The 25,825-nt window shown below is 38.3% G+C and overlaps 1 protein-coding gene across 4 annotated transcripts in view; it reads left to right on the forward strand.

Moving 5' to 3' along the window:
- The window catches only part of Mtm1 (myotubularin 1), a 98,484-nt gene that overhangs the window by 40,808 nt on the left and 31,851 nt on the right, over positions 1-25,825 (forward strand). For 3 of the 4 annotated variants that reach the window (XM_077107686.1, XM_077107687.1, XM_077107689.1), the window contains 4 exons: positions 162-272; positions 4,925-5,026; positions 23,234-23,317; positions 25,406-25,555. In XM_077107686.1, the coding sequence (XP_076963801.1) occupies positions 162-272; positions 4,925-5,026; positions 23,234-23,317; positions 25,406-25,555 (447 nt within the window). The remainder of the gene's footprint in view (positions 1-161; positions 273-4,924; positions 5,027-23,233; positions 23,318-25,405; positions 25,556-25,825) is intronic. The other variant, XM_077107688.1, reaches the window with a different exon arrangement.

Genomic DNA, 25,825 nt, shown 5'->3' on the forward strand with positions numbered 1-25,825 from the left:
GATCTATATCATATTTTTGTTCAGAAAGTGGTAAAAGGGGCCTGGCTTCTAAAAAAAAAAAAAAGAAGCCCACCTTGAAATCTTATGGTTATTTTTACATGTTTTTGATATTTAAATTATACCAACAGAAATACTGACTTTTGTATTTTTGTCCATTACAGGATTCTGCTCTAATACTTGACGTTCCTCTGGGTGTGATCTCAAGAATTGAAAAAATGGGAGGCGCAACAAGTAGAGGAGAAAATTCCTATGGTCTAGATATTACTTGTAAAGTAAGAGATTCAGTACTTTTCTTAAACAAAGAAAGAGACACATAAATGTTGAATGATAGTAGAAATTTAATGTGGGCTTAAAACTTCAAAATCTCTTGTTCATGTAAGGTTCTAGAAATGGTTCTCCCCTTATGATTTGAGATTTCCAGAAATGCCTTGAGTGTGCATTCTCATATATGAGACCCTCTGTGGTCACCGTGCATGAGGACTGGAAGAACTGGACAGTTTGTTAGCATGACTGAGTAGGAAGAAAACTTTATAGATGAAATCTAAACATTTTTGATTTTTGCTCTAGTCTGTTCTGAATGATCCTTCATGTCATGTGTTACTAGCTTAGACATCTTTGTACCATGAAAGGAAAAAGGAATACAAGAGATTTTAAATGGGATGTGCCCTTACCTCCAATGAACTTTGTTAATTTTCCTTAGTTTTCAGAGGTAGTGGTCTAATGTGTTTTAGGGTGGTAAGTGGGAGAAATTTAGATAAAATAGTAACTGTTTATTGAGCAACTATGTCCATCCAAAAACAGGCAAGGTTATTTGCATTCAGTCCTCAGCATAGCACATAGAGGTGGGTAGATTGCAGATGGCAAACCCAAGGCTCAAAGAGTTTGGTGACTACTAAAATTTCCCCCAAAATGCCAAACCTGGACTCCAAAGACAGTAAGGTAATCAATCATTTTGTAAACAGCAGGCCAAATTTTCTGGCAAAGAAACCCATTTTCCAGCTATTGGGTATCAGAAGACTACTATGTCAAATTCTAGAAAGAGTTGGAAGGGATTTGGAAGTCATTTGTCCCAGTAGTTCTCAAACCTAGATATGCATCAGGACAATCTAGGGAACTTTAAAAAAATGTAGGTCTTTGAGTTCTACCCCAGATCCTACTTTAAGATAATCTCTGAAGGCTGGGACCTGGAAGGTTGTAATGCTTCCAACTGTGTCAGGTGAATCATCCCATCATTCTAGCACAGAGGTCAGCAAGCCTTATCTTTAAATGGCCGCCAGATAGCAAATATTTTTGGCTTTGTGGGCAACATAGGATTTCTTTTCACCTATTCTTTTTTGTGTTCTCTGTTTCCAACGCTTTTATTTTTTAATTTTTAAAATTTGCTTTTGTTTCCAACACTTTTAAAATATAAAATAACATTCTTAGCTTGGAACCCATACAAAAAGTGACCTGGGCTGAAGTTTGCTGGCCCCTGACCAATCTAAGTTCTTTATTCCATGAATTGGGGAATGAGGCCTTTGATAAAACATGACTTGCCTGGGGTTGTCCAAGGAGCCAATGGAAGAGCCAGAATGAAAACCCAAGTCTCCTATTCCAAAGCTTTGTGCATTGTGATTTCTAAAGACCAGCCTCTTCTCCTTAGGTTTGGACTCTGAATCCAGTACAGTATTTTTCTATTTATAAATGATCAAAACTAGTATACTCTACCAGAAACAAGCTTGAACTGAAATTCTCCACTACTCCCCCACCTTATCTGGTTTTTGTTTTTATCTGAACTACCTTTGTGCCTCATCTATTATCCTGGTTTCTGTCTACCCTTTGGAATCTAGAAGTATGGAGATTTACTTTGAAGGACTTTTTTTTGAGTTTTGCATAAAAGGATTTTTGGGAAGTAGAGTGATGCATTAAAGCACTCAAGGAAAAATGTGGTTAAAATATTTTAAAAATATTTTTTAGTTGCCAATGGATTTTTTACTTTGTTTATTTTTATATGGTGCTGAGGATCAAACCCAGGGCCTCATACATACCAGGCAAGTGCTCTACTACTGAGCCATAGCCCCAGTCCATGGTTGATATTTTGAAGACTTTGGAGTGACTAATTTTAGGAGGAATTTTTAAAAATTCTATTTGCTGCCTTATCAATAGGAAAATTTACTTAAATATGAATTTCCCCAAATTAATAAAACAAAGGCACATTCTTACCCCTTGTTTATTATAAGAACAAAAGGCTTAGTAACACTCATTAGGCATAATTCTCAAATCTTACATATGTACAGAAAAATATATGTATATTTTTATAAAATATAAAAAATTTATTTTTACATTTACTTATACAAATATATATGTATACACACATATACACACACAAACATACACACATATGTATACAATGTTGTAGCATAGGTTTTTAGCTAAATTATCTCCCAGATGCACCAAAGTTGCAAGAGTTATACCTCATATTGTCAGTAACAGACCTTATGTTGTTACAGAGAAATCTGCTGCAGTGGTATCAAGACTCACTCATAGGTTCTCTTGCACTTGCACTCAATAACCATAGTACAACTGCATTTGTCTTCCAAAGCAAGTCTAACAACCCCTACACCTTTAGCTATCCCAACTATGCATGTAAGGGTTTATACTTGCCAATAGCAATGTTCACATGGTGAACATAAGTCCTAGGGGACCTTGTCCAGTACCAGGGGAGAAGGTAGCTCTGCATATACGAATTTTTGCCCTGCAAGACTCATAGCAGCCCCTTGGAATATTTGGAATCTTTTTTAAAAACATAGAGCAAAACCATACTATTACAGAGCATTCTCTGTCTTTCTCTTCCTCATTCTCATCTACTTGACTCAAAGACAGTAGTGATATGTGTTGTTTCTTTGGAAATACTTTCTAGAAATTGGCACCTCATTAAATTAATCATATCAACATAAGACCCAGTTATTAAATAGATTGAAGGTCTGACTGGGAGATCTTTACCAGTTGCCCTGATGAATCAAACTCTGAGGAGGCCAGGTAGAACTTAGCAGTTAGTGTATGCTCCTATTTCTGTTACAGATTTGGTGATCTACTGCCTGTGAGTCATTTGCCTTTTCCACTTCAATTTTCTTGTTGGCAAGAAAGTGTCTTTAATTGCATCTGAATCAGATGGCAAAAAGAAGTTGCTTGAATCAGTTGTGCTTTGGCACATGAAAAGTACTTGTTTAAATCCCTGAGAGAGCAGAAAAAATATTTAAGTTAGAGATAGTCTAATTCTTGACCAAACAGTTAAAAGGATGATGCTGCAGAGTTATCATTGACCCATGGCTATTAGGAAGAAAGTTCCTCACAAGTCCTTGAGCCCAGAGTTTCCAAGTCTCCATTGCTGTACCTTTTAGCATATCTCATCCCATTGAAATGGTTTTTCTCTTCAGATGATTATTGCTTTGCGTCATGAACTGACAATAACATCCCAGTGTATTGGGGACGTGATTTAAATTGGTTGTTGGATTTTATTCAGTTACATGCTGTTAAAAATGAAAGTAAAGGCTGGGATATGGCTCAGTGGTAGACCACTTGCCTTGCATGTGCAAGGCCGTAGGTTCCATCCCAAAAATGATAGAAAGGAGAAAAAAAAGCACAGAATCCTGGAGCTGGTAAGGCCCAGTAGATGTTATTGTATAGAGAGTGATGGATCTCAGGGTATTCATTAGAGATCTGAGAGTCTCATTCATACTTCCTTTACCGTTTGGGATGTCTTCTAGATGATGAAGCCTTTTCTGGTCCTTCAGACTGACGACTTATGAATCTTTAAGAGTACCTGGGGATAACTAACAAAAAATCACTCTGAACAGTATAAAGTTTGTGATGCCCAATAGGGCAGGGATTGGGGCTGACTCACTCCTGAGGTAGCTGCAGGGCGTAGCACAGTGCTTATTTTTCTGAAATAACAGTTCAGAGTTTATTGCAAAGTATAATGTTTTCAGTGCTTAGCTACCACTCAGTCACAGCACCATGACTGCTTGTCAAGCTTTTTTTTCTTGTTTGTTTTTCTTAGTACTAGGGATTAAACCCAGGGCCTTATGTATCTAGGTAAGCGCTCTACCACTGAGCTTTATCCCCAGCACCATGATTGATTGTTTTAAAGAGACAACCTCAAAACAATTCAGCCTTGACAATAAGAGTATTATATTTTTATACATAATACAAATTGAAATTTAAAGTAGCTCATTTCACTTGGATTCAGAAAAAGTTTTCCTGCCTGTTAAAAAGATGTGTATTAGAAGATATTTTAATTATTTTCATTGGTGCATTATAATTATACATGATAGTGGGAAGCTACCTTTAAAATCTGGTTATCATCATTAATTCCTGAAAGTAAAGTTATTACTAATATGGGATACTTTAGTGTGGTTATATAGAAACTGTATGAAAACAGTATTGGATAGTAAAATTATATTACTCCATTACTTATATGAGAGCTTAAAATGCCAATCATTTAGGGAGAGAGCTTCTGTATTTTAATGACATGTTTAACAATGTTAAGATTATCTTTGATAGCAGGTACTCTTTTGAAAATTTGTATGAATAGAATGTCGTTTGATAATTTAAAAATCTCTTAGAAACCAGTAAATGTAGACATGGTAGAAGATCTGCAGGGGTTGTTTTCCTTCTTTTAATCAAATGATGCTTAGCTCTGTCTTCTTGTTACTGCTTGTTCCTTTGTCTTGTCTTTACTTTCATGTCTATAATAGAATATTTTCAGGTGTTCTTAAACAAGTTATTTCAAAATACCACATAAAGTAATTTTTTACTAGTATAGATTCATTGTCATTTTAGGTAAGTGAATCTTCTAATCCCTTAATTGAATGAAAGATTTTTTGCTAATTCATGTGACTTTATTGGTAGACTGAAATGTCAAATTTCTCCTTTGCCCCCCTAGGATATGAGAAACCTGAGGTTTGCTTTGAAACAGGAAGGCCACAGCAGAAGAGATATGTTTGAGATCCTCACAAGATTCGCTTTTCCTCTGGCCCACAGTCTGGTAAATTCTAGGGCTCTCCTAAGCATCAGAAGGTTCTCAGGCTTTCTCTGTGTAAACTGCCTGCGGGCTGGGATTCTCTTTTACTCACTCACTGCCTTGTGTTTCCTGGTGTGATTTGTATGTGGGGGTGTTTTATTAAATATGATTTAATCACTTCCAGGTGGAGTAAGTCTCTCTCCTGCTAGTCTGCAAGATGGATTGACCCAGGTGACTGAACCTCAGTGCCAGGAGGCCAATGGGAGTCCTGCCTGAGCACAGGAGCTTTACCCAGGATGCCTTGTGCTCTCCAGCCCTGACTATGCCCTTTTAAATGTAGGGAATAGAGGATGGGGTGGCTCTGTGTATCACTATGAGGTCTGCTCTTGGAGTTCATTGTTCCTCACTTTGGGGCTAATGGAGAATGCTTGTCAGGCTTTTGTGGCTCCTCTTATAAATGGGAACATATCCTCTGATCCCAAATGCCATTTAGACAAATGTACTTTCAAAATACGTATGTGTTATATAGGTACTACATCCAGCACCTGAATAAGCAGGCAGGTTTATTTTGTAAAATAATGACATTTCAAATGTCATTTCATAACATTTAGTATATATTTGCAGGATGGATTTATTACACATTTAATTAGTTATTATCTACGACTTAGTCCAAAAGGAAATATAGTGTGTTAGTCAGCTTTTCATCACTGTGACCAAAATGCCTGACATGAACAACTTAAAGAAAGATTTATTTTAGTTCATGTTTTAGTGGTTCTAGTCCATGGTTGGCTAGCTTCTGTGCTCTGAACCTTGATTAAAACTGAACATTGTGGTGGAAGAGTGTGGTAAAGGAAAGCTTCTCAGCTAATGACAGCCAGGAAGCAGAGAGGAAGGGACCAGGGACAAGATATAGTTCCCTAGAACATTCCCCCAAGGCCCCACTTTTTCAGCTAGGTCCCACCTCCTACAGCTTCTACCACTTTCCATCAAATTATCCTTCCACTGATGAAGTCAGAGGCCTCATGATCCAGTCACTTTCTAAAAGTCCCACCTCTGAACATGGTTGTGCTGGGGACCAGGTCTTCAATACCTGAGCCTTTGGAGGTCATTCTAGATGCAATTTTTAACAGAAATCCAGTGTTATGTCTACCTAAAACATTTCCTACTTCTTTACCAAACAATCCAGGAACACTTGTGTTGACCATGTGACTGAGCTAAACCTTTCCATGAGTCTTGCCCTCAGTTCTTCATTATATTGTGTCTCAGTCTTGGCTTCCTTTTTTCTGTCATGCCTTGCTTGCATTTCTTATCCCCCTCCTCCTCTGGTTGATGCTAAGCACACTTGGAGGTGAATGCCTGCTAAGTAGAGGGCAAGGATATAATTCTTCAAAAAATATTTTAAGTAGAGGATGTAATACACCTATATTTTAAGTAGAGGATAATTACACTGCAGACTAAACTGAAGGTGATGAGAGAGATCATGTAGAAGAGCTGTTTTGTGTTCTAGCTTTTCTTCCTGTAGCTCTTTAGCTGTCTTTTAATATGTTTGGGAATTTTTGTTTTAAGTTTTTATTATTGTATTTCTTGCAATAAATGTCAGAGGTTTATCAAATCTAATGAGATAAGGTTTCTTTTTCCCTGACTTTCACCTGCAGTTGTTCCAGTCACAGGAAGTTCATGTGTGGTGGAGAGGAGGAACCATTCACGGAGGCTGTAGAGTTTAGAAGGATATGAAGTACTCACCATGAGTCTCATGTTGATTGTAGATGAAAATGTAATGCTTGAAAACAAATTCACTGATAGCATTATCACTGAATCCATTTTCAGCCTTCTCTAAGTTTCTGATTTAACATGATTTAAAATATTTCTATATGAAACATTTCTAACTTTACTAGGATATAATGGTTTATGTGAACAAATCTTCTAAATTATTTTGAAAGTGAGAATGAGATTTATGAAAGTTCAGTTAGGAAATAGGTTCTGTCTTGGTTTATGTATACCTGGCCCTACATTATCAGAAATTGCAGGACTGGCTCACATAGCAGGTTTGGCACTGAGATCTTATTCCACCTTCCATGAAATCATGCATCATCAGCAGTTCCCTTTCTCTGGCATGTTCTCTATCTTTTCCCCTAAAAAAGTCAACTATTAGGCTAGCTTTTTCTTTAAACTACTATCTCTCACTTTAGTGACAAAATTCTGAGAAGAATATTCTAGCCTGTCCTCATCACCAGTATCCATCTGTATTGCTGATACCTTCTTAAAGCTCAAAACCTCTTACTGGCCAAATCTAGTGGCTCATTTCCATCCTAATTGTCTGCCATCTCTCCTTAGCATTCAACAAATTTGAATACTCTCCTGAACATCTTGGCTTCTGTGTTCCCACACCATCTTGAATATTTTTCATAGAGTCTACTGCCTGTGCCTTCTCCTTAAATGTAAACATCTTGTCAGTGTTCCACTCTCAGCCCTCTTCTTGAGTTACCCATTTCCACCTCAAAGACTTCATTTACTCCTATGATTTAAGCTGTCACTGCTGTGTAGATGACTTCTAAATCTTGCCCTGTTAGAGTCCTTGAGTGAGTGTAACTAGTGTAACCTTCAAACATCTTCCTTAGAGCCAGGTGCAGTGGTGCAAGCCTGTAATCCCAGCTGCTCCGGAGGCTGAGGCAGGAGGATCATGAGTTCAAAGCTAGCCTTAGCAATGGCTAAGCAACTCAGTGAGACCCTGTCTCTAAATAAAATACAAAATTGGGCTGGGGATGTGTCTCAGTGGTTGAGTGGCCTCCGTAGCCCCACCCACCCAAAATAAAAAGGGCTGGGGTTGTGGCTCAGTGATGGAGCACTTGCCTAGCACATGTGAGACACAGAGTTTGATCCTAAGTACCACATAAAAAAATAAATTTAAAAAAATTTAAAAAATATTTCTTAGGAAGTCCATATGAATTGTAAGCTCCTTGGTGCCCTAACCTCTTTGCAGTTCAGGAAGCCTGCTCTTTGTCCTCTTAAGTCCTGCAAGTTCAAGAATCCTTAATTGCTCAAGTTCCATAATCTGAAGTCACTTATTTTAATTCTTGCTCTGCATCATGTCCCATAGGCACATCAATTCCAACTCCTATAGATTCTGCTCATTAATAATTCAACTGTTTCTTCCCGTTTCTCCTTGGGCTTCCTAATCTAGCAATGCTGTCCACCTGGTTTCCCTTTTTTTCTGTTTGTTTTGTTTTGAATTTAAACAATCATGTCTCTGTGTCCCTACTTCCCCAGCCCACTACCTCCAAAAACTCAGTGATCTCTTCATACCTTGTATCCTACACTACAGCCATGCAGGACTGCCCTGTGGTCCTCGGGCACACACAGTGCTTTCCAAGTTTGGATTTTGCTATTACCTTTACCTGTATCCCCCTTGTCTCTTAAATGCCCATCCTCCACACACTAGTTTTTCAATATGTTGCTCAGTCCAGGGGCCTTTCCCTTGCCATGCGTGTACCCTCTGGGTGGGTTCATCTTAACCTCTCACATTTTGGAGTTTGCAGATCCTTCTGTTGGAACACTTACCTCAGTTTGCTTTATGTAATAATTATGTTGTAATTGCTGTCACTAACAGCCACTATACTGTGAGCTTATCAAGTCCGGGATCACCTTTTATCTGTCTTTCCACCCTTATCATAATGACTTCTGTATGAGAAGAATGTTTGCTATTGTTTTTGGTGTTTTGGTTTGCAGTGCTGAGGATAGAATCCCAGGGCTTCAGACCCTCTAAGCAGGTGATATATCACTGAGTCACACCTAGCCACTGCATGGGAATTTTATAATGATGGCTTTTTAATTACTCATGTTGAGTAGAATATGATGGAAAATCTTCATATGGAAACCAATAGGATGATGACAGTTTCTGAGTATTGTGGATCTAGTACCAGAGCTTGGGATTCTTTGTTGCTGTTACTGCAGTCCTCCACAGAGGGCTTGCTTTCTTCAGGCTATGGCACTTGGCTATATTTTTCATATCTATGCTGAAAATCCCTGTCTCTTCCTTTAAGATGTCAATAAAGTAATGAACTAAAGAAAAGGAGTGACCCAATTTGCTCATACAGAGTTTTGGAAATTGCATTCTCTTAAGTTTTAACCACTAAAATTCATGCTTAAAAAACGTTTCAGTCAGTCACCAAAACAATACAAGATGCAGATCTAAACAGATTGGTATTGACACTGTTTTGGGAATGCCAGTCCCTGATAAGTGAGCCAACAGGTGCAACTGTTTCAGAAATGGATTTCCATTTTGGAATTCTGTGTTGAGCTGTGTCAGGAAGCAGTGAGGGCATTTGAGAAAGTAGTACAGGACAAATGATACCTAGTTCCATTTGGGGATGTGAGGTATAGGGAAAGTGATATGACAAATACGCATGGCCTAATGTAGGATACTCTGCATGCAGTTGTGTGGGAGAAATGCAGAGGAAGTTCATTGGGGGCTCACAGGAAGGAGACTGGAAAAACCTGCCTGGAACTGATAGTTGTTAATGTGGGGCCTTGAAGGATGGATATAATTTCCAGCGGGCAGGGGAGGTGGAGGAAGTGGAATTTCCAATAGAGACAAGAGCTGATTCTCCACACAGTGGAGGGAAAGCTCACAGCATTGCAAGGGGTTTAAGAAGGTAAACACATGGCTTTTGGCTGCAGTGGGAGGTTTGGAGTCACCTGATGGAAGGCTATGTGAGGGTGGGGAGCTTGTGTCTCAGGAAGTAATGGAGACTTACTGAAGGTTCAGAAATAGTGATACTGTTGAAAACAACATTATGTAGAACCCGTGGGAAGGGAGAGCCAAGGAAGCTGGGGAGATGCCTGAGAGATCCAAATGAGAGGGCTGAAGGGCCTGAACCAGTGTGCAGGTGGAAAGGTGTAGGACAAGGATTTCACAGACTTGGGCAGCAGTTTCATCAGAGAGGTCGGAGAAGAGGGATGAATTTGCCTTGGGGCTTGTGTTTGGGGCTTGAGTGGTAGGAAGGATGAGAGGCTGTTGACTGTAGGGAGTTCAGAAAAGGATTTCATTGGGAAAACATATGGAAGGGAGGAGAAATGTTCTTTCATTATCTTTGTATCCCCAGTGCCTCGGCCATGGCCTGCTTTAAGTTTGTTGAACTTTTAGGACTCCAGGAAAGGATCTCAGAGAGGGGACAGAAGCCAAACGGTTTGCAGGGGCTTAAAGGGAGAGTAGGTGGTTGAAATAAAAAGTGGGGGTAGCAGCCATAGCCAAGGAAGAAGTTTTTCTCCTTTAGCATCTGAGAACAGTGAATGACTGTATTTGTGGAAAGGGGAAAAGAAATCTTGCCACTTTTCAAGGCAAGAGAGAAGGGACCCTTTCTCAAACAAGATCCTGGAGAAGGCAGAGGGGGATGGGATTAAACCCCATTTGTAGGGCAGTTTTGGAAAGGAGAAGGGACAATTATTCCTCTGAGACAGGAGGGGAAGAAAAGTTTCCAAACTGCCACAGTGGGGAATGTGAGAGTGTGCCAAAAAGGGATTTCCTGGAAGCATGCTCTAAGCCCGATTGCAGTGAACAATACAAAAGTCCCTGCATGAAAAATATCACTACATGAATATTATTGCAACTGTTATACCAGCTGCAGATTATTGCAGTGATTTTCAGTGCCATTTGAAGGCAGAAGTAAATTTGCTGTTGTATCCATGAAATGGTGTCTGGAGGCCAAGAGAGCTGGGCTCCAAACCCAGCCGTTGGATGAATGGATTGTGAGTGGGCTTTCTTACTTCAGACCACCCCTTTGGCTCTCTCTGCCTCCTTCCCCATTAGTATTTTCACCACTCAGTGTGTTTGAGTCAGAACTTAAACTCCAAATTGAACTTGAGCTGTTTAGCAACACAGAATCCACCCCAAACCATTAAATTGATTGTTGCATATTTTTTGATAACATTTTCTATTTCAACCAAAGCATTTCTTTTCTCGAATTATCTTTGCTTTGCTTTTCAATCACTAGAAATTTTACTGAATTTTCATAGATTACATGTAACTCAATATGAGTTTTAGGTAAAAGAAATTTTGAAGTCCTGATTTGTGGCATTTTATAAAGGTAGAAACCAAAATTGTGCACACAGGAGCAGGACCTTATGGCACTGCAAAAAAAAAAAAAAAAAAGAGTTTATTGGGGTGATGTATTCAGGAGCAAAGTTCTTTCACTGCTTTCATTTATTGTAGTTTGCTCATTTTGTACTCAGATGGGACAGAGATAGTATAAATTCTAGATGAGAGTTTGTTAAACCATCCTATTAGTGACCCATCAAATCAGTGTCCTAGAGCCAGGTGTGGCAGAATACACCTGTAATCCCAGCGATGCCTGCCTATAATACTAGTGACTCAGGAGGCTGAGACAGGAGAATTACAAGTTCAAGGCCAGCCTCAGCAGCTTAATGAAGCCATAAGAAACTTAGTGAGACCCTGTCTCAAAATAAAAAAAAAAATGAATAGAGCTGGGGATGTGGCTCAGTGGTAAAGCACCTATGGGTTCAACTGCCAGCATCAAAAAAAAAAAAAAAAAAAAAGAAAAAAAAATCAGTGTCCTAGATTGCAACCAGAACTTTTAAAATGAATATAATAGAAACTATAAAGAGCATAACCTAATATGGGTAAGTATGGTTTCATGAAACATTTCTTTCAGGTGTGTGTGTGTGTGTATATGTATGTACGTATATGTATGTGTGTGTGTGCGGTGTGTGTGTGTGTGTGTGTGTGTGTGTGTATATTCATAGTGTTAAAGAGCGTTGCTTACTGTTAATGAAGAAAGTTTGAAAAACACTATTTCAGATAATGGTAGAATAACATTAATTTTAAGTTAACATCAGCATTAATAAGCTCAAATCTATCTTCACAGCTCTAGGCATACATGGATTTTCTTGAATTTGAAGTGAAGATTGTGTTTGTGAATAAACACATGGGATGCACACTCACATACAGGAAGTCTAGAGCTAGAAGAATGAAGCCCAAGACCCAGTTCCAGTTTTATAGCAGCCACTGCCTGGGAGACTCCTGAAGGGACTTGTTTGGGAGCCCTTCCAGTTTGTGGTTACTAATGCGGACCACAGAGTCCAATGGCCCATGTGTGAATCCAATTCATTCACATCCCTGCTTGCAACCTTGGAAGTCCCATAATATTTAGGTACTTCAGTGTTCTCATCTGTAATGGGGATAATAACAGTCCCTATTCCATAGGGTTTTTGTAAGGATTAAATGTAAAGTGCTTATGACACTACCTGCTATGTGATAAGTGCTCAATAAATGTCAGCTGTTCTGTTATTAGCACACCATTTTCCCAGCAGGTATAAGGAATAAGGATGATTACCTCAATACACTTTCCCCCAAGACTATTAATATAGTAATTGTGATAATATGTGGAACACTTTAAGCCCTTCAAAGGAAAGATGCTACATAAAGATTAGTAGTATTATAAATAAACCACAGGTTGTACTTTGAGAAAGTATTGGTTGAAATTCTTCAATTTCACAGTATTAAGTCCAGAAAGCAACTGAATTAGAAATGGGAAATGTAGGAAGCAGAGCTATATAATGGACAAAATTCTTCACAAATAATTTTCCCTTTTCTCCTTCCATATTTGACTATTCAGGCTTAGTGCTTTCAGGGGAACATGATTTGGTCAAGTTTGTGTTTATGCACTTTGCCTTTTTCTGTGACATTCTGGATTGAGTTCCTTAGTGTTGTAGAATTTCCTGCTCATTATCTTCTACGAGGTGATTATAGTGATGAAGGTGGTGTTTTTGGTTTTGTTTTGGAGGGTGGTACATTTAACCTTTACATGAGGGACCTTATTCTTGCTGACTTGAATTTGAGGAGAGAAGCAACTGGGTTTCAAGGCCTTTGCTGTGCCAAGTAGCCCTCCAGGGACTGATGGTTTTGCACTGTGTCCCACATCCAAAGGATGGGAGGGAAGTCTTCCACACCTCCGGTGTCTTTGTTGCTTTGCTGAGAAATGGTTGCTTTGCTGAGAAAAGATTGCACTGGCATATTAAATGAGGCTGAAGGGCTGGAGTTGTGGCTCAGTGGTATAGCATTTGCCTAGCATGTGAGGCACTGGGTTTGATCCTCAGCACCACATATAAATAAGTAAATAAAATACTGGAAAAAATCTTTAAAAAATAAATGAGGTTGAAATTGAGTGGACCATTACTTTTGGGGCTTATTACCAAATTAATAGGTAAACGGAGAATAACTCATTTTCACATGGGGATTGAAATGAGAAGTACCTGCACACATTTCCTTCTTTCCACCCAGATGAGGCCTTAAGACTAAAGCATGTCTTAGTTGTCTGCTTTCTTTTGGGTCAGGACTTTTTTTCATGAATAAGCAGTGAACTTGGCTAATTGAAGAACTAATCATGCTTTTGAATGTCTTCCCTTCTGCCTCCTTCAAGGCTGGGCCCTCCATTATCTGATCTCTGACCTCTGCCATGTCCCTCTAAGCCTTTGAACATGATTGGTTTTTCTCCTCACTGCCTGTCTCATGGAGCTCTTGTCTCATTTGTCCACAGAAGCATCAGGTCCCTGCCCACCTTCACCCCCACAGAATCCACTCCATAACACATTGGAACCAGATCTCTAGTGCTCCTGCTCCAGGGGAACTATTCTGAATGTCAATTCATACCTTGAAAGTTATAAAACTTTTAGTCCCTTTGTTTTATCCTCTTCAACCATGCAGTTATTTGACTCTTACCACTCCTTCCTCTCAAAGTTATATCATATTAATGTTGAGTAGACATCAAAAAACATTTACAAAACATGTAAAATATGAAGAATTCTGATTAAAGGAACATCCTTTGACCCCTGTGATGCATGCCAGGTAATTTCTTCTGGTTTTATCCTCTGCTACAACTCTAACTGATATCTATTGAGTTGTTCATTCCACTATTATGTTTTTATTTATTTATTTATTTATTTATTTTTATTTCTTACATACATGACAATCCCTATTATGTTTTTATGTTATAAAAGTTGTTTTTGATTCTCTTAGATCTGTATGTCCATTATTTATAAACTCTTAATCTTGACCCTTTTATTTCTTCAAGCATATTAAACAGAGCTTATGGTAGGCATCTGATCAATATAATACCCAATATCTTTATGGCCTTTTCCTACAAAAAAGTGGTGCTTAGTTTCCTGGTGTGTTTTTTGATTATCACCTGGAAACTCCTGTTCCTTGGAACTTTATCTACAGAATACTTACAGGCTGAAATTGAAGGCAGTTTTACTGAAAGAAGATTGGTGTTTTTCTCTGCCAGACATCTTGGGGCACCACCAACTTGGGACGGTTATAAATTAACTCTCCACTTGATGTTTTGGGGTTCATCCAGGTTTTATGACTTGGGCTATAAAGTACTTAAAGGCTGATTTGTGGCTATAAATTCCTGGTGGCAGACAGTGGTAGAGATTTGTTTCCTCCCTTAACCCCCAAAATTTTAGACAGGTAAGTTCTCTTGGAGCCTCAAGGTGGTTATTTCCCCTTCATCCCTTTCCTGAGTAGTAGCACTTAGGAGGCCAGGCTTCTAATTTGACTCCATATTTGGGGGGCCCAAGACTTCATGTCCTATGTCTAGTACCCCAAGAGGCCATGAAAACCAGTTCTGTGAGTACCCTGAAGGGGAAAGCCAGTATGTTCTCTTGCTCTCTACATTCCTCCATCACAGACCCATTAGTGCATTAAAAAAAGAAAAAAAAAACTTCTGTTGTATCTAGCACTTCTGAATGTGTTCAGCAGAAGTCTTCAGATACCATTTAGACTATCATATTTCCAGATGCTTCTTCCTCTTTTTTTTTTTAAACTTATCTTTCCCTATAGTCTCTGAGACCTTAATCTCATGTTCCTTCTACCTCTCACTTCTTTTTTGGTTCCCCTGCTTCCTTCAAATTGTGATTTTTTTTTTTTAGAAAAATCCGTGCTTCCACTTGCCCCATCTTATCTCCTCGGTAGTCCTTCTCACTCTCATGTCTATAAGCATTGCTTTTCTGAACATGGTTTCCAAATCTATAGCTTCATATTTTTCCATAGCTGCTATGTAACTTTAAGTGACACCAAATGCTTGTTTAAAATGACTCTCTCTTATTCCCCCCAAACTACTCTTATTTGTTGTTTAGTTACTTTTAATGACATCCTTCAGAGTAGCTCAAATGTCATCAATGTCTCCCTAGGCCTGTTTGTCAGGAAGTAAACCTTGGCACAGTCCCAACATGCTTTTCCTCTCTCACTTGTGACACTTAACTGCCTTCCTTTCAACATGATCCATAGTTTTGTCCTCTTTGTCTCTTTCCTTGGAAGCATTTCTAACTCCTTAAAGAGGGTAGCCATGTTTTACTTTTCTTTTTCTCCACTTAATATTTTGTTCATAGTTTGCAGTTGTAGTTAGAGTGCCTGTTCCCAGACAGCCTTGCCAAGGTATTCATTTCCTATTTCTGCTCTAACAACTCACCACAGACTTAGTGGTTTAGTCTCATTTTTCAGTTCTGTAGGTCAGAAAGCCAAAATGGGTCTCACTAGTTTAAAATGAAGGTGTTGTCAACAGGGCTGCATTCATTCCAGAGGCTCCAAGGGAGAATCTTCTCCTTTGCCTTTTCCAGCTTCCAGAGGCCACTTGTGTTCCTTGCCCCATCCTCAGAGCCAGCAGTAGTGGGTCTAAGCCTTCTCAACTGAATCACTCTTTGCTTCCATCATCACTTCTTTTCTAACAATGACTTTTCTGTCTCTGTCTTCCACTTTCAGGACCTTATGATTACATGAGGCACACCCAGCTAATCCAGGGTACTCTCTTCATTTCAATGTAAACTGATAGCAATCTTAATTCCACTTGGAACTTCAATTCTTCTTTGCTATGTGAAGTAACATAACAGGTTCCAGGGATTAGGACCTGGACATCTTTGGGAGGCTGTTATTCTGCCTACTATATCGACTTAATGTTTTTTGTTTGTTTGTTTGTTGTTGTTGTTGTTGTTGTTTTGTTTTGTTTTGTTTTTGCTTTTGCTTTTTTGGTACTGAGATTTAACCCAGGGGTGCTCTGTCACTGAGCCACATCCCTAGCCCTTTTAATTTTTTTTTTTTTTATTTTGAGCCAGGGTCTCACCAAGTTTCTTATGGCCTCAAAATTGCAACCCCCCTGCATCAGCCTCTCAAATCACTGAGAATATAGGCATGTACCCCATATCTGGCTGTTTTCTAATTTTGTTCATCTTTGCCAGTCTAATAGGTGAAAATGTAGATTCATAGTTTTATTTTGTTTTTATCTTATTTTAATAGAATTGAATATCTTTTGGTATAAACCATTTGTATTTCTATTTCTATGTTCTCTATCTTCTGCCTGTTTTTCTTCAGGGTTTTTGGTATTTTGGGGGGTTAATTTTTCTTGTTTTAAAGATATTCTTTATGATAATAGCTACATTGACTTGTGTGTTGCAAATATTTTTCCATATGCCTTTTGACCATACTCAGTGGTGGTTTTGCTATGAAGAATCTTTGAAATATTTATTTGGTAGAATTTATTCTGTTAGTGTTGAGGGTCCCAAAGACCACCGCTAGGTGCATTGAATCACTGGGAAGACTCACAGGATTCAACATACAGTTGAACTCACAGGTATGGTTTATTACATCAAAAGATGATAGAACAAAACCAGCAAAGGTAAAAAGTACATGTGGCAAAGTCAAGGAGAAATCAGGATTAAGCTTCCAGAATTCCCTTTCAGTGGAGTCATTCAAGATGTACTTAATTCTTCTAGGAGCAAGTTGTGACAACATGTTTGAGATGTTGCCAACTAGGAAATCTTGTCAGAGTTTTCAGAGCTCAACCTGCCTTATCAAGAAGTGTTGCTTTTTTATCTTAAGGTGAAGGGAACCATTTAAGGGTTTTTTGATTGGTTGATTTCTTTTTAGTACCAGGGGTTGAACCCACATTCCACATCCCCAGCCCTATTAATTGAGAGACTAAGTCTCACTAAGTTCCTTAGGGCCTTGCTAAGTTGCTGAAGCAACTTTAAACTTGAGATCCTTCACCTCACCCTCCTGAATTACTACTATTACAGACCACTCCTAGCTATTTAAGGATTTTAAGCTAGAATATGACATGATTAGGTTTCTATTTCAAAAAGATTACATGGGCTGCTGTGTGCAGGGGTAGTCTATTAAAGGACAAGAATGGAGGCAGGAAAGAGACCATTTCTGGGGATCTTTGTTAGTCATCTTGCTCTGTGATGAAATGGAACAATAAAAGAAACAGGAGAGACTGGATTTCAGAAAGATCTAGATTGTAAGATCAGTAGAATTTGATAATTGAATATAGTTATGAAAGGGAATGGAGTGATGGAGTCCAGCCTGGATAACCAAGCTGATGGTGGGGCCAGGGACCAAGATGGGAAATATCCCCTTCACATTTGCTGAGCCACAAGTATCTATGGGACAACCAGGTGTACAGATCTAGGAGGTAGGTGACTCCATAGACCTTGGGTTCTGGAATGGGGAGAGGATTACTTGGAAGGATTGGATGTAATCATTGGCATTTTCATAAATGTAGCCAAAATTACTAAGAGAGAAAATTACAGTGAGAAGAGGTGCAATGTGCAGACCCTGATAAATGTCAGCCTTAAATGATTACGATTGTAGATGTTTTCAAGTGACATTTCAAATGTACTTTTGTGATTGTGGTCCTTTCATATATACATATGCGCACACGCACACACGCACACACACACACACACACACACACATATTTTAAAGTAACTGACCAGGAATATTAAACCACTTTGCCCAGGATTATAGATTTTGTCAGTGGTAGAAATAGGATCAGGAGAATTATTTATGCAAATGGAAGTATAAATGATAATTTATGTGCTAGCTTCTTTTGACCTATGAAACTTTTGTCAGATTTTTGGAATAAGTGTATCACACTAATGTAAATGACCTTGCTATGTCAAGTCATGTGAAATACTTATACTGAAGGCATTAGCTTACATTAAGATCTTAGAATTATACTTTGTCAAATTTCAATATCTCCTCAAGTTCTTAAAAATTTTAGCTACCTCAACTTCAATGAAAGTAATTTTTTTCTTAGATTAAATGTTCTTGTTTCTTAAGCATAATCTAAAAGATGAAAATGAGGTAATTATACATTGCTGCACCTTTAAATTGTAGATGGAAGCTTTTCAAAAGGTGAATGTCTCCAATTTGAGAAATTAAGTTAGAAAAAAACTCACTTAAATTCTTGCTCAGATATAACAAAGATCGATTAGAAAAGAAGTAGTGAGTATTTCCCTGAAAATTTGAGGTTAGGTATTTAGAGACAAGTTTGTTTGTTCATGAAAAATGGGTAATATTCCTCTTGAAAATCATGCCCATTGATGAGTAGCTACTATGTGGTGGTAACATCCCTTTGAAAGAAAATACTTTTAAATGTACATAGCTGATCAGTTTATTCCTCTGAATACTATAAAAATGATTTTCTTCTGAACTGTCTCCCATTTGAAATTATATTGATTTTTTACCAATCTAATTCTCAAACCTCCAGTTCTGTACCCCATACTGCATGTCTTTGAGGAAGGAGCTGTGTGAGATGGAGGAATCCTGAGCTGACAGGATAATCCTGATAGATAGCTCTCCTTGTTCAAAGGCAACTCAGGAATTGTTTGAGATTTAAAGATTCTGCTAAATTCAAAAAAAAAAAAAAACTCCACTATAGATGTTTAAGCAAATCAGTGCATCTTTATAAAGGTGCTATTTAAAAATAATAGCTAATTAAGTGAAAACTAAAATCTGTTGTCATTTCAGAGTTTTTTCCCCTATAAGATACAACAATGCTAAATGTAGCTAAATAGAAATGACAAGCTATATTCCCTATGTCAGAGCTGTTTTTATCCCTAGTGTGAAATCAGAGATTTTCATCTCAACTTTGTCCTTTAACATTTTTCAAATGTTACATTGTGCTATTTTTAATCAGGGAAAAATGCACATGATTGCTTTTTTAAAATCTCTATGCATGGTATCTCTACACTAGCCAGTATCATAATTGTTGACATACCCCAACATTAATAGCAAAATAAAGAAAGACCTGCTCACTCAAGGAAGCCAAGGGCTAAGCATTTGAGAATGTGTTTTCTGATGCCAGTTTCCTAGTTTTGATACTGTGTTCTAGTTATAAAAGATGTTTACATTGGGAGAGGCTGGCTGAAGGGTGTGTGTGTTCTCCTCATACATTTTTTTTGCAACTTCCTGCAAATCTATGATTACTTCAAAATCATTCTAAATATAAGTAAAACAGCACCCCCTAATAGCTCCACTACAGATTCCTAATGGTTCTGGTGTATCCAAGGTCCAAGGCATGGGTAGGTCACCTCCTAGAGATTCTGATTCAGTATGAGTGAGGCAAGGCACAGGCATCCTATGGCATCTTGAAAGAGGGCCCAGGCGTACCCCAGTCCAATTCTGAGGCAGAGCCGTGGGCAAGGAGTAGGCCCTAGAAGGAAGTTGCAAAGGGGACACTGACCATCTACTGATCACCAACACTCAACCCAACACCCTCGCTGTTCTAAGATTTTACTAGGTTGGGGATGAATCATTCCTGAGTTTTCTGTAGGCAGAGAAATGAAATCAGTGCTTGGAGGGTTCATGGGTGGACTTTACCATTACCCACCATTACCCACTTGGTAAATAAGACTTCCTGCTTGGTGGCTAGAATGGAAAATGCTCTAGAACCAGCTCTGTCCACATGAACTGAGGGTCAAAACAGACCCACCCAAGGCTACATCTAGGAACAATTGTTGGAATGTCAACCCATTCATAAAGTACTAAAAACAACCGAAAGCCTTAAAAATGTCTTGTCTGGAAAGAAAATAAATGACAGCTAAAAACCTCAAGACATATAACTCATTAATTTAAGGTTTGAATAGTTTTCAGACAGGAGCTTTAATTAGGCTTGTCACGAGTCACCACTTGCAGGGAGCTTTGCACTGTTTAATAATGAGGTTCAGATGAATGGATATTGTTAGCCTTGCTTTAACGTTTAATGTTTGTTTTGTTTTTTGTAATAATCCACCTTTATGTTACTCCACTGACAGCTTGTATTTGAAGATTCTTGCTTTGTTCTCTTTTCTGAGTCTTTAAGAAAAAGAGGGAAAATTAAAATATCTAGTACATTTTACTTTAGAAAATCTCAGCATTACTTCTTTGTTAATGCTTGCTTCATTTGAGCCAAGTACTTTATGGAAAGCCTAGTTTTTAAAGGAAAAACCACCATGTAAACCCTAACCAGTAATGCTTTTTTAAAATGGTTTTCTGTAATTAGAAGTGAATTTATTTGGATGGTGGAAATATTGGTTTATGCATCTGGTCTTTTCCATCCTGAGCTATGATGCAATGTTAGATGTATTGTCATATTATTTCATAATGAGAAATATTTGATATGTGACTCATAAATTTTCCCGAAATAATTAAGGTTCAAGCCTGGCTCTTAGCATGAAGAGTCAACTGGGAGCTGTTTCTGTCAGCAAGTTGTAATAGGCATGTTCCAGAGGTAAAGGATGCCAGTTCATTGCCACCTCATTCACAGTATGAAGTGTCATTGTAAAAGTAATCTCCTGAGAAAGGCCATCTGATACATAGATACCATAGGGATACTGTCTCATTCTCATGCTAATGACAAAACAATTTAATGTTGCTTGTGCTTAAGTTCTCTTAAGCATTTTAAGGACATTATGGAGATAATTTTGATTTGGGTCATATAGCCTTCATCTTCTGATAACAGTTTTGTAAACTTATTGGTAAGTGTCTTACAGGATACAAAAGCATTTTATTATGCGCAATTGAGAAATAGTACTTTACCTTGAAAATACAGCTGGCAAGTTAAAGAATAGTGATACCATTACTATATTTGATGATTTTTCTGGAGAAAACCTTTATCTAGGCTGTTGATTTAGGAACAGGAATTTTTTAAAAAGGTTGCAATATTCTCTTGAGTTCCATGCCAAAGATGCAAATAACTAAAAGCATAGGAACAAAAAATTTATGTTGAAGTATTCTAAAGTGAGTGACTGTATATCCTTATATCTCAAACCATCCGCCATCTACAACTATGTCAACAGCATAGCATTCAGCAGTTCTGAGCATTTACCTGTTCTAGGTACTTACCAGTAGATTATCAAATGTTCAAAGCAAAGATATGTCAGCAAGAGAATGATTAGGTGTGCTCCATAGATTCTGTTTATGAATAAAGAAGCACACCTAATGTTTTAGCGCTGTTTTCACCAAGAGTCCCTGAGTTAAACTTCAGTTAACAGGAATCTTTTATTTTCCCCAGTGCTACTGGGTAGTTGAGCATTGCTGTGGACTTGGTATCAGGCGAGGGCCTCAGTGGAGCATACAGCACTCAGGCCTAGCACTGCCCAAGTTGAGACCTGCTCAGGATGCTGCATGCTTGGGAGTGTTTGAGAAGAGAATAGGTTCCAGCATGTTCTTGATCAGTTTTTACCATAAACTTGTCATTCAAATATAGAAAACTTTTGCTGCTAGGTAATGGTTTTCCAGAAAATCCCTGTGATGTAAGGGAGAGGATACTGGTAGGCAAAACAATAGGCTAGCAGGGGAAAGGGAAGGAGATACCTAGAGGAAAAGTACCCAGACCTGGCATGTCTAGAGAAAGGGCTTCATTTTGTCATTCATTCATATGTGTGCTGCCTACCAGGGACCAGATACTGTTCTCATTATTGGACATAGAGGAGATGAACAAAGCAAGTGTTTGCTTATGTGGAGCCCATGTTCCACATAAGGGGACAGTGGGGTCCAATAGTAAATAAGTACTTAGATAATAAGTCAAATGGCATAAGTGATAGGGGAAAGTAAAACAGGGGAAGGATAATAGGGGGTGATCTTGTAAGGGTAGTGTGTTGGTTTTCTATAAGATGTCAGGGAAGGTCATTGATTATGGTCACTCTTGATCAGACATGTGAAAGAATTAAGAGAGTAAGCCATGAGGGAAAAGGATTCCAGGCAGATGGAACAGTGGGTGCCAAGGCCCTGAGACTGGTGCGTGGCACAGGAAGTCAGTGTGGCTGGAGCTGAGTGAGTAAATAGGGTCATGAGCAAAGACAAACCATGTCTTTGCGGGGGTTGGTGGCCAGATGGCACACAGCCACGTCAGCCATTGGAAGGACTTCCACTTTTACTCTAAGCCAGATGGAAAGCCACAGGAGGATTTTGGCAGAGGAATGACTTGATCTGACTTATGACACTGTTACTCTGACCTTAGAGGCATAAAGATAGGCACAGTTAGAGATTATTGTAATAACCCGAGTGAGAGATGGTTTAGGATTAGACCAGGTTGGTAGCTGAGTAGGAACAAGGATGACTCGACAGTTTTTGGCTCAGTCAACTAGAAGGATGGAGCTATCATTGACTGAAATGGGGGAAACTGGGAAGAGCAGGATTGGTAAGGTAGAGTCAAGAATTTGGCTTTGGGTGTGTTAGCTTCAGAATTCCCCAGATGCCTCTGAGGGCAGTCTGGAAGGTTGTGAAGTTGGCACTTGGATAGCCATGTCCAAAGTTCAGAGGGGATGCTGGAGAGCAATAGACAGTGTTTACTAGGGTACAGATGGTATTTGAAACTAGGAAATCCATCAATAGCACCTTGAGAGTGATCATAGTGAGAGAAGTGATGAGAGGTCTGTGTCCTGTCATTTCACAGAGACCAGCACATTGATTCAAATTTCAGTCAGCAGTTAATTAAGAGTTTTCCTAATGTCCTATCTCTCTTTAAATAGCTAACTGTGTCAGTGTACTCTGGAGACAGTTGCACTGTTTAAAATTCTTAAAATTCACTTTGAATTTCATTTTCTTCTTTTGCTGATCAATTGCTAATACTCTTTAAAATCAATATGGACATTTTGGTCTGGAAATCTTTTTTTTTTTTTTTTTTTGGAGTGGCATTAAAAAACAAAAGAGCTATTTGCAGCCATAGAAAATTGAGGTTTCAAAAGTAATTGTTACTCAAGATAGAAATAGTGTAAGCCTGGTCTGAATTTTTCATGGTTGTTTGTTATATATCTCGGTTTTGGTTGTAATTTCATGGTCAGCAAATCTGGTGAAATTTATTTTGTGAAAAAATCAAAGGATGTACTATTAATACACTGCTCCTTCACACTGAACATTAAATTCTTTTTATTGTTGTTGCTTTCTGCCTTTTCTAGCCATTATTTGCATTTTTAAATGAAGAGAAGTTTAATGTGGATGGGTGGACTGTTTATAATCCAGTGGAAGAATACAGAAGGCAGGTAAGTTGATAGATTCTGTTATCTGGTATGTCTTGCATCTCAAACATGCATAGTGACACAATGTCATCAGTCATGCCTTCTGAGAACCAATAACATCCTTGCTAAATATCTTTTTAATGGCATGTAGCTCGTTCTATCACTGTGTAACTTATAAGCTTGTTCCACTGCCACATTCCAACTGTTACCTTCCCTAAATGAAGAACATCAGTTTTGTGTTGTTTATGAAATGAATTGTATGTTTTGAGTGTAAAAAAATCAAACTTCTATACCTTACTTGGATTCATGTTGCTACATATTTCTAATTTGGGGAGATTAACTATTACTGGCCATTAGATTTAAATCACATTCATTCTGAACTAAAGATTCAAATGAAGTCGTACTATCTTCCTATAAGGCTAACTTCCACGAGAACACTGATGAGTAGATATTGTAATTATCATACTGCTCTCCTATGTAAACCTCACCTATATGCATGTTTATTTTCTGTAATAAAGAGGCATGATATTACATTGCTGCTGTTCAGGGACAAAGATCTCTCATAGCATTTTTGTGAAGATCAGGGATATATTATGTAACAAGAGCAACAATTTGACCTCTGGTATAACCAAATCTGTAGCTAGGAGTTTCACAATGAATTAATTTTTTTCATAGTTCTTCTACAAAGCTCTTCACATAATTGGAAAATTTTGTTGAATGAACTTCAAGAATCAGATCAAGCCCCCATGGTTTGTTTGAAAGGCAGTGAATGTAAAACAAAACTGCAAAGCCATAGGCTTGAGAAGATCCTTTAACCACTACTTATCCCACCATGAACCTGGGTTGATTTCCATTTTTTTTATTTATTCAGGTGAGGTAGTATGCCCTATTCTTTCCATAGATCAGTTTGAGACTGTTGAGTTTGTGAAAGCTGTGTATACCTCTTATTTAATGATCTCTGTTCTGGACCAGCTACTGAGGTAGAAGGAAGACCATTAAAACATTTTGCATGTTTTGGAGACCTCTTTAACATTAAGTATTAAAATAATTTACCTTATTTCTGGAGAATTATTGACAATATTAAGACTTTTCTTTAGTTCAAATCTTCTAGCTTGGAAAAAAACAGTTCCGGTTTTTAAGATTGCATGCATATATGAACTGTTGAAGATATTTTGTTCTAGACTGCCATTATATTCGATCTTTTTTTCTTATAACTTTCTGATGGGACTTAAAACTCTCTAATTGGACTCAACATCAGACTCAACATCTGTTTGGTCCGTGGTACATAGGGCCAGACCTAAAGAAAAGGTACAATGTCTGTCCCCAAAGCAAACACCCACCTAGCTCACTTTCATGTGTGTATTTGTGCATTTGTGAGTATGGGGAGAGAATATTCCACCACCTCTGCATCTTGTCCATAGTAGACACAATTTTGTTGGGAGATGATAGATGGGAGGTGACTTCTGAGTCTCCCTATCACATTAGCAGTGTGCTTAAAATGCAGATGACTCTGCTTCTCACACAACCTATATATATAAAGAGAGCAAATCATCAATCCCAAACAACTTGATTTAAGAAACTCATTGGAGGTGGCGAAATAAGCCTCCCCAGAGGGGTTTTCCTTTACTTCCCCTCTGTGATTTTCTTCATGAGCCCAGCCTCTTTTCTCTTGGGAGCAGACTGAAGCATTCTGTCTGTTTTGAGCAGGGAGAGGAAGTTGCCTGATCTCTTTTCTATCATCAATTAGACAGAGATTAATATTGCATATGACATTTTCTTTGGGGCAGGGATGCAGGGTGGGGGATGAACTTGGGTTTATCTGTGTTCTCTAAGTAATAATGAATATGTTGTCATGAAATAAAGGAAGACCTCAAATTCAAAACAATCTGTATTTACAAAAGATAGTTTAGAATCATGGAAATCACCAGTGTTTTGTCTTGTGTTCTTACATTGTCTAGATTATTAATTTGACACCCTTGTTACAATAATAGGTAGGTCATCATCACCTTGTGATCAAAGAGGCATGTGCACCTAATGCTAGAAAGGAGAAACAAAGTCAAATCCAGAGATGAAGTCATGCTGTGCTGATTGAGGCTTTTTTTTTTCCTCCAGGGCTTGCCCAATCACCAGTGGAGGATAACTTTTATTAATAAATGTTATGAGCTCTGTGATACTTACCCTGCTCTTTTGGTGGTTCCCTATCGTGCCTCAGATGAAGACCTCAGGAGGGTTGCAACTTTTAGATCCCGAAATCGAATTCCAGTGAGTACTTTGATTAACATTTCTCTCAATGAATGCCTTTTATTCTGTAAGAACAGTAATCAGGTAATTCAGAGAAACACTTTTTTGAAATTTCATTTCATTTAATAATTATCAAGTGCCTTCTGAATGCAAAACACCTTGTCAAACAGGAAAAAGATACAAGACAACACCTGTAAATCAAGGGTTAAAAAGGAACTGAGGTAAAGAGCTCTATGTGGGAGAGGGCACATGAACCAAGTGCTGTGTGGAAGGAGGGAAGGATGTACACAA

Source organism: Callospermophilus lateralis, chromosome X (assembly GCF_048772815.1).
Source record: "Callospermophilus lateralis isolate mCalLat2 chromosome X, mCalLat2.hap1, whole genome shotgun sequence".
Taxonomy (NCBI): domain Eukaryota; kingdom Metazoa; phylum Chordata; class Mammalia; order Rodentia; family Sciuridae; genus Callospermophilus; species Callospermophilus lateralis.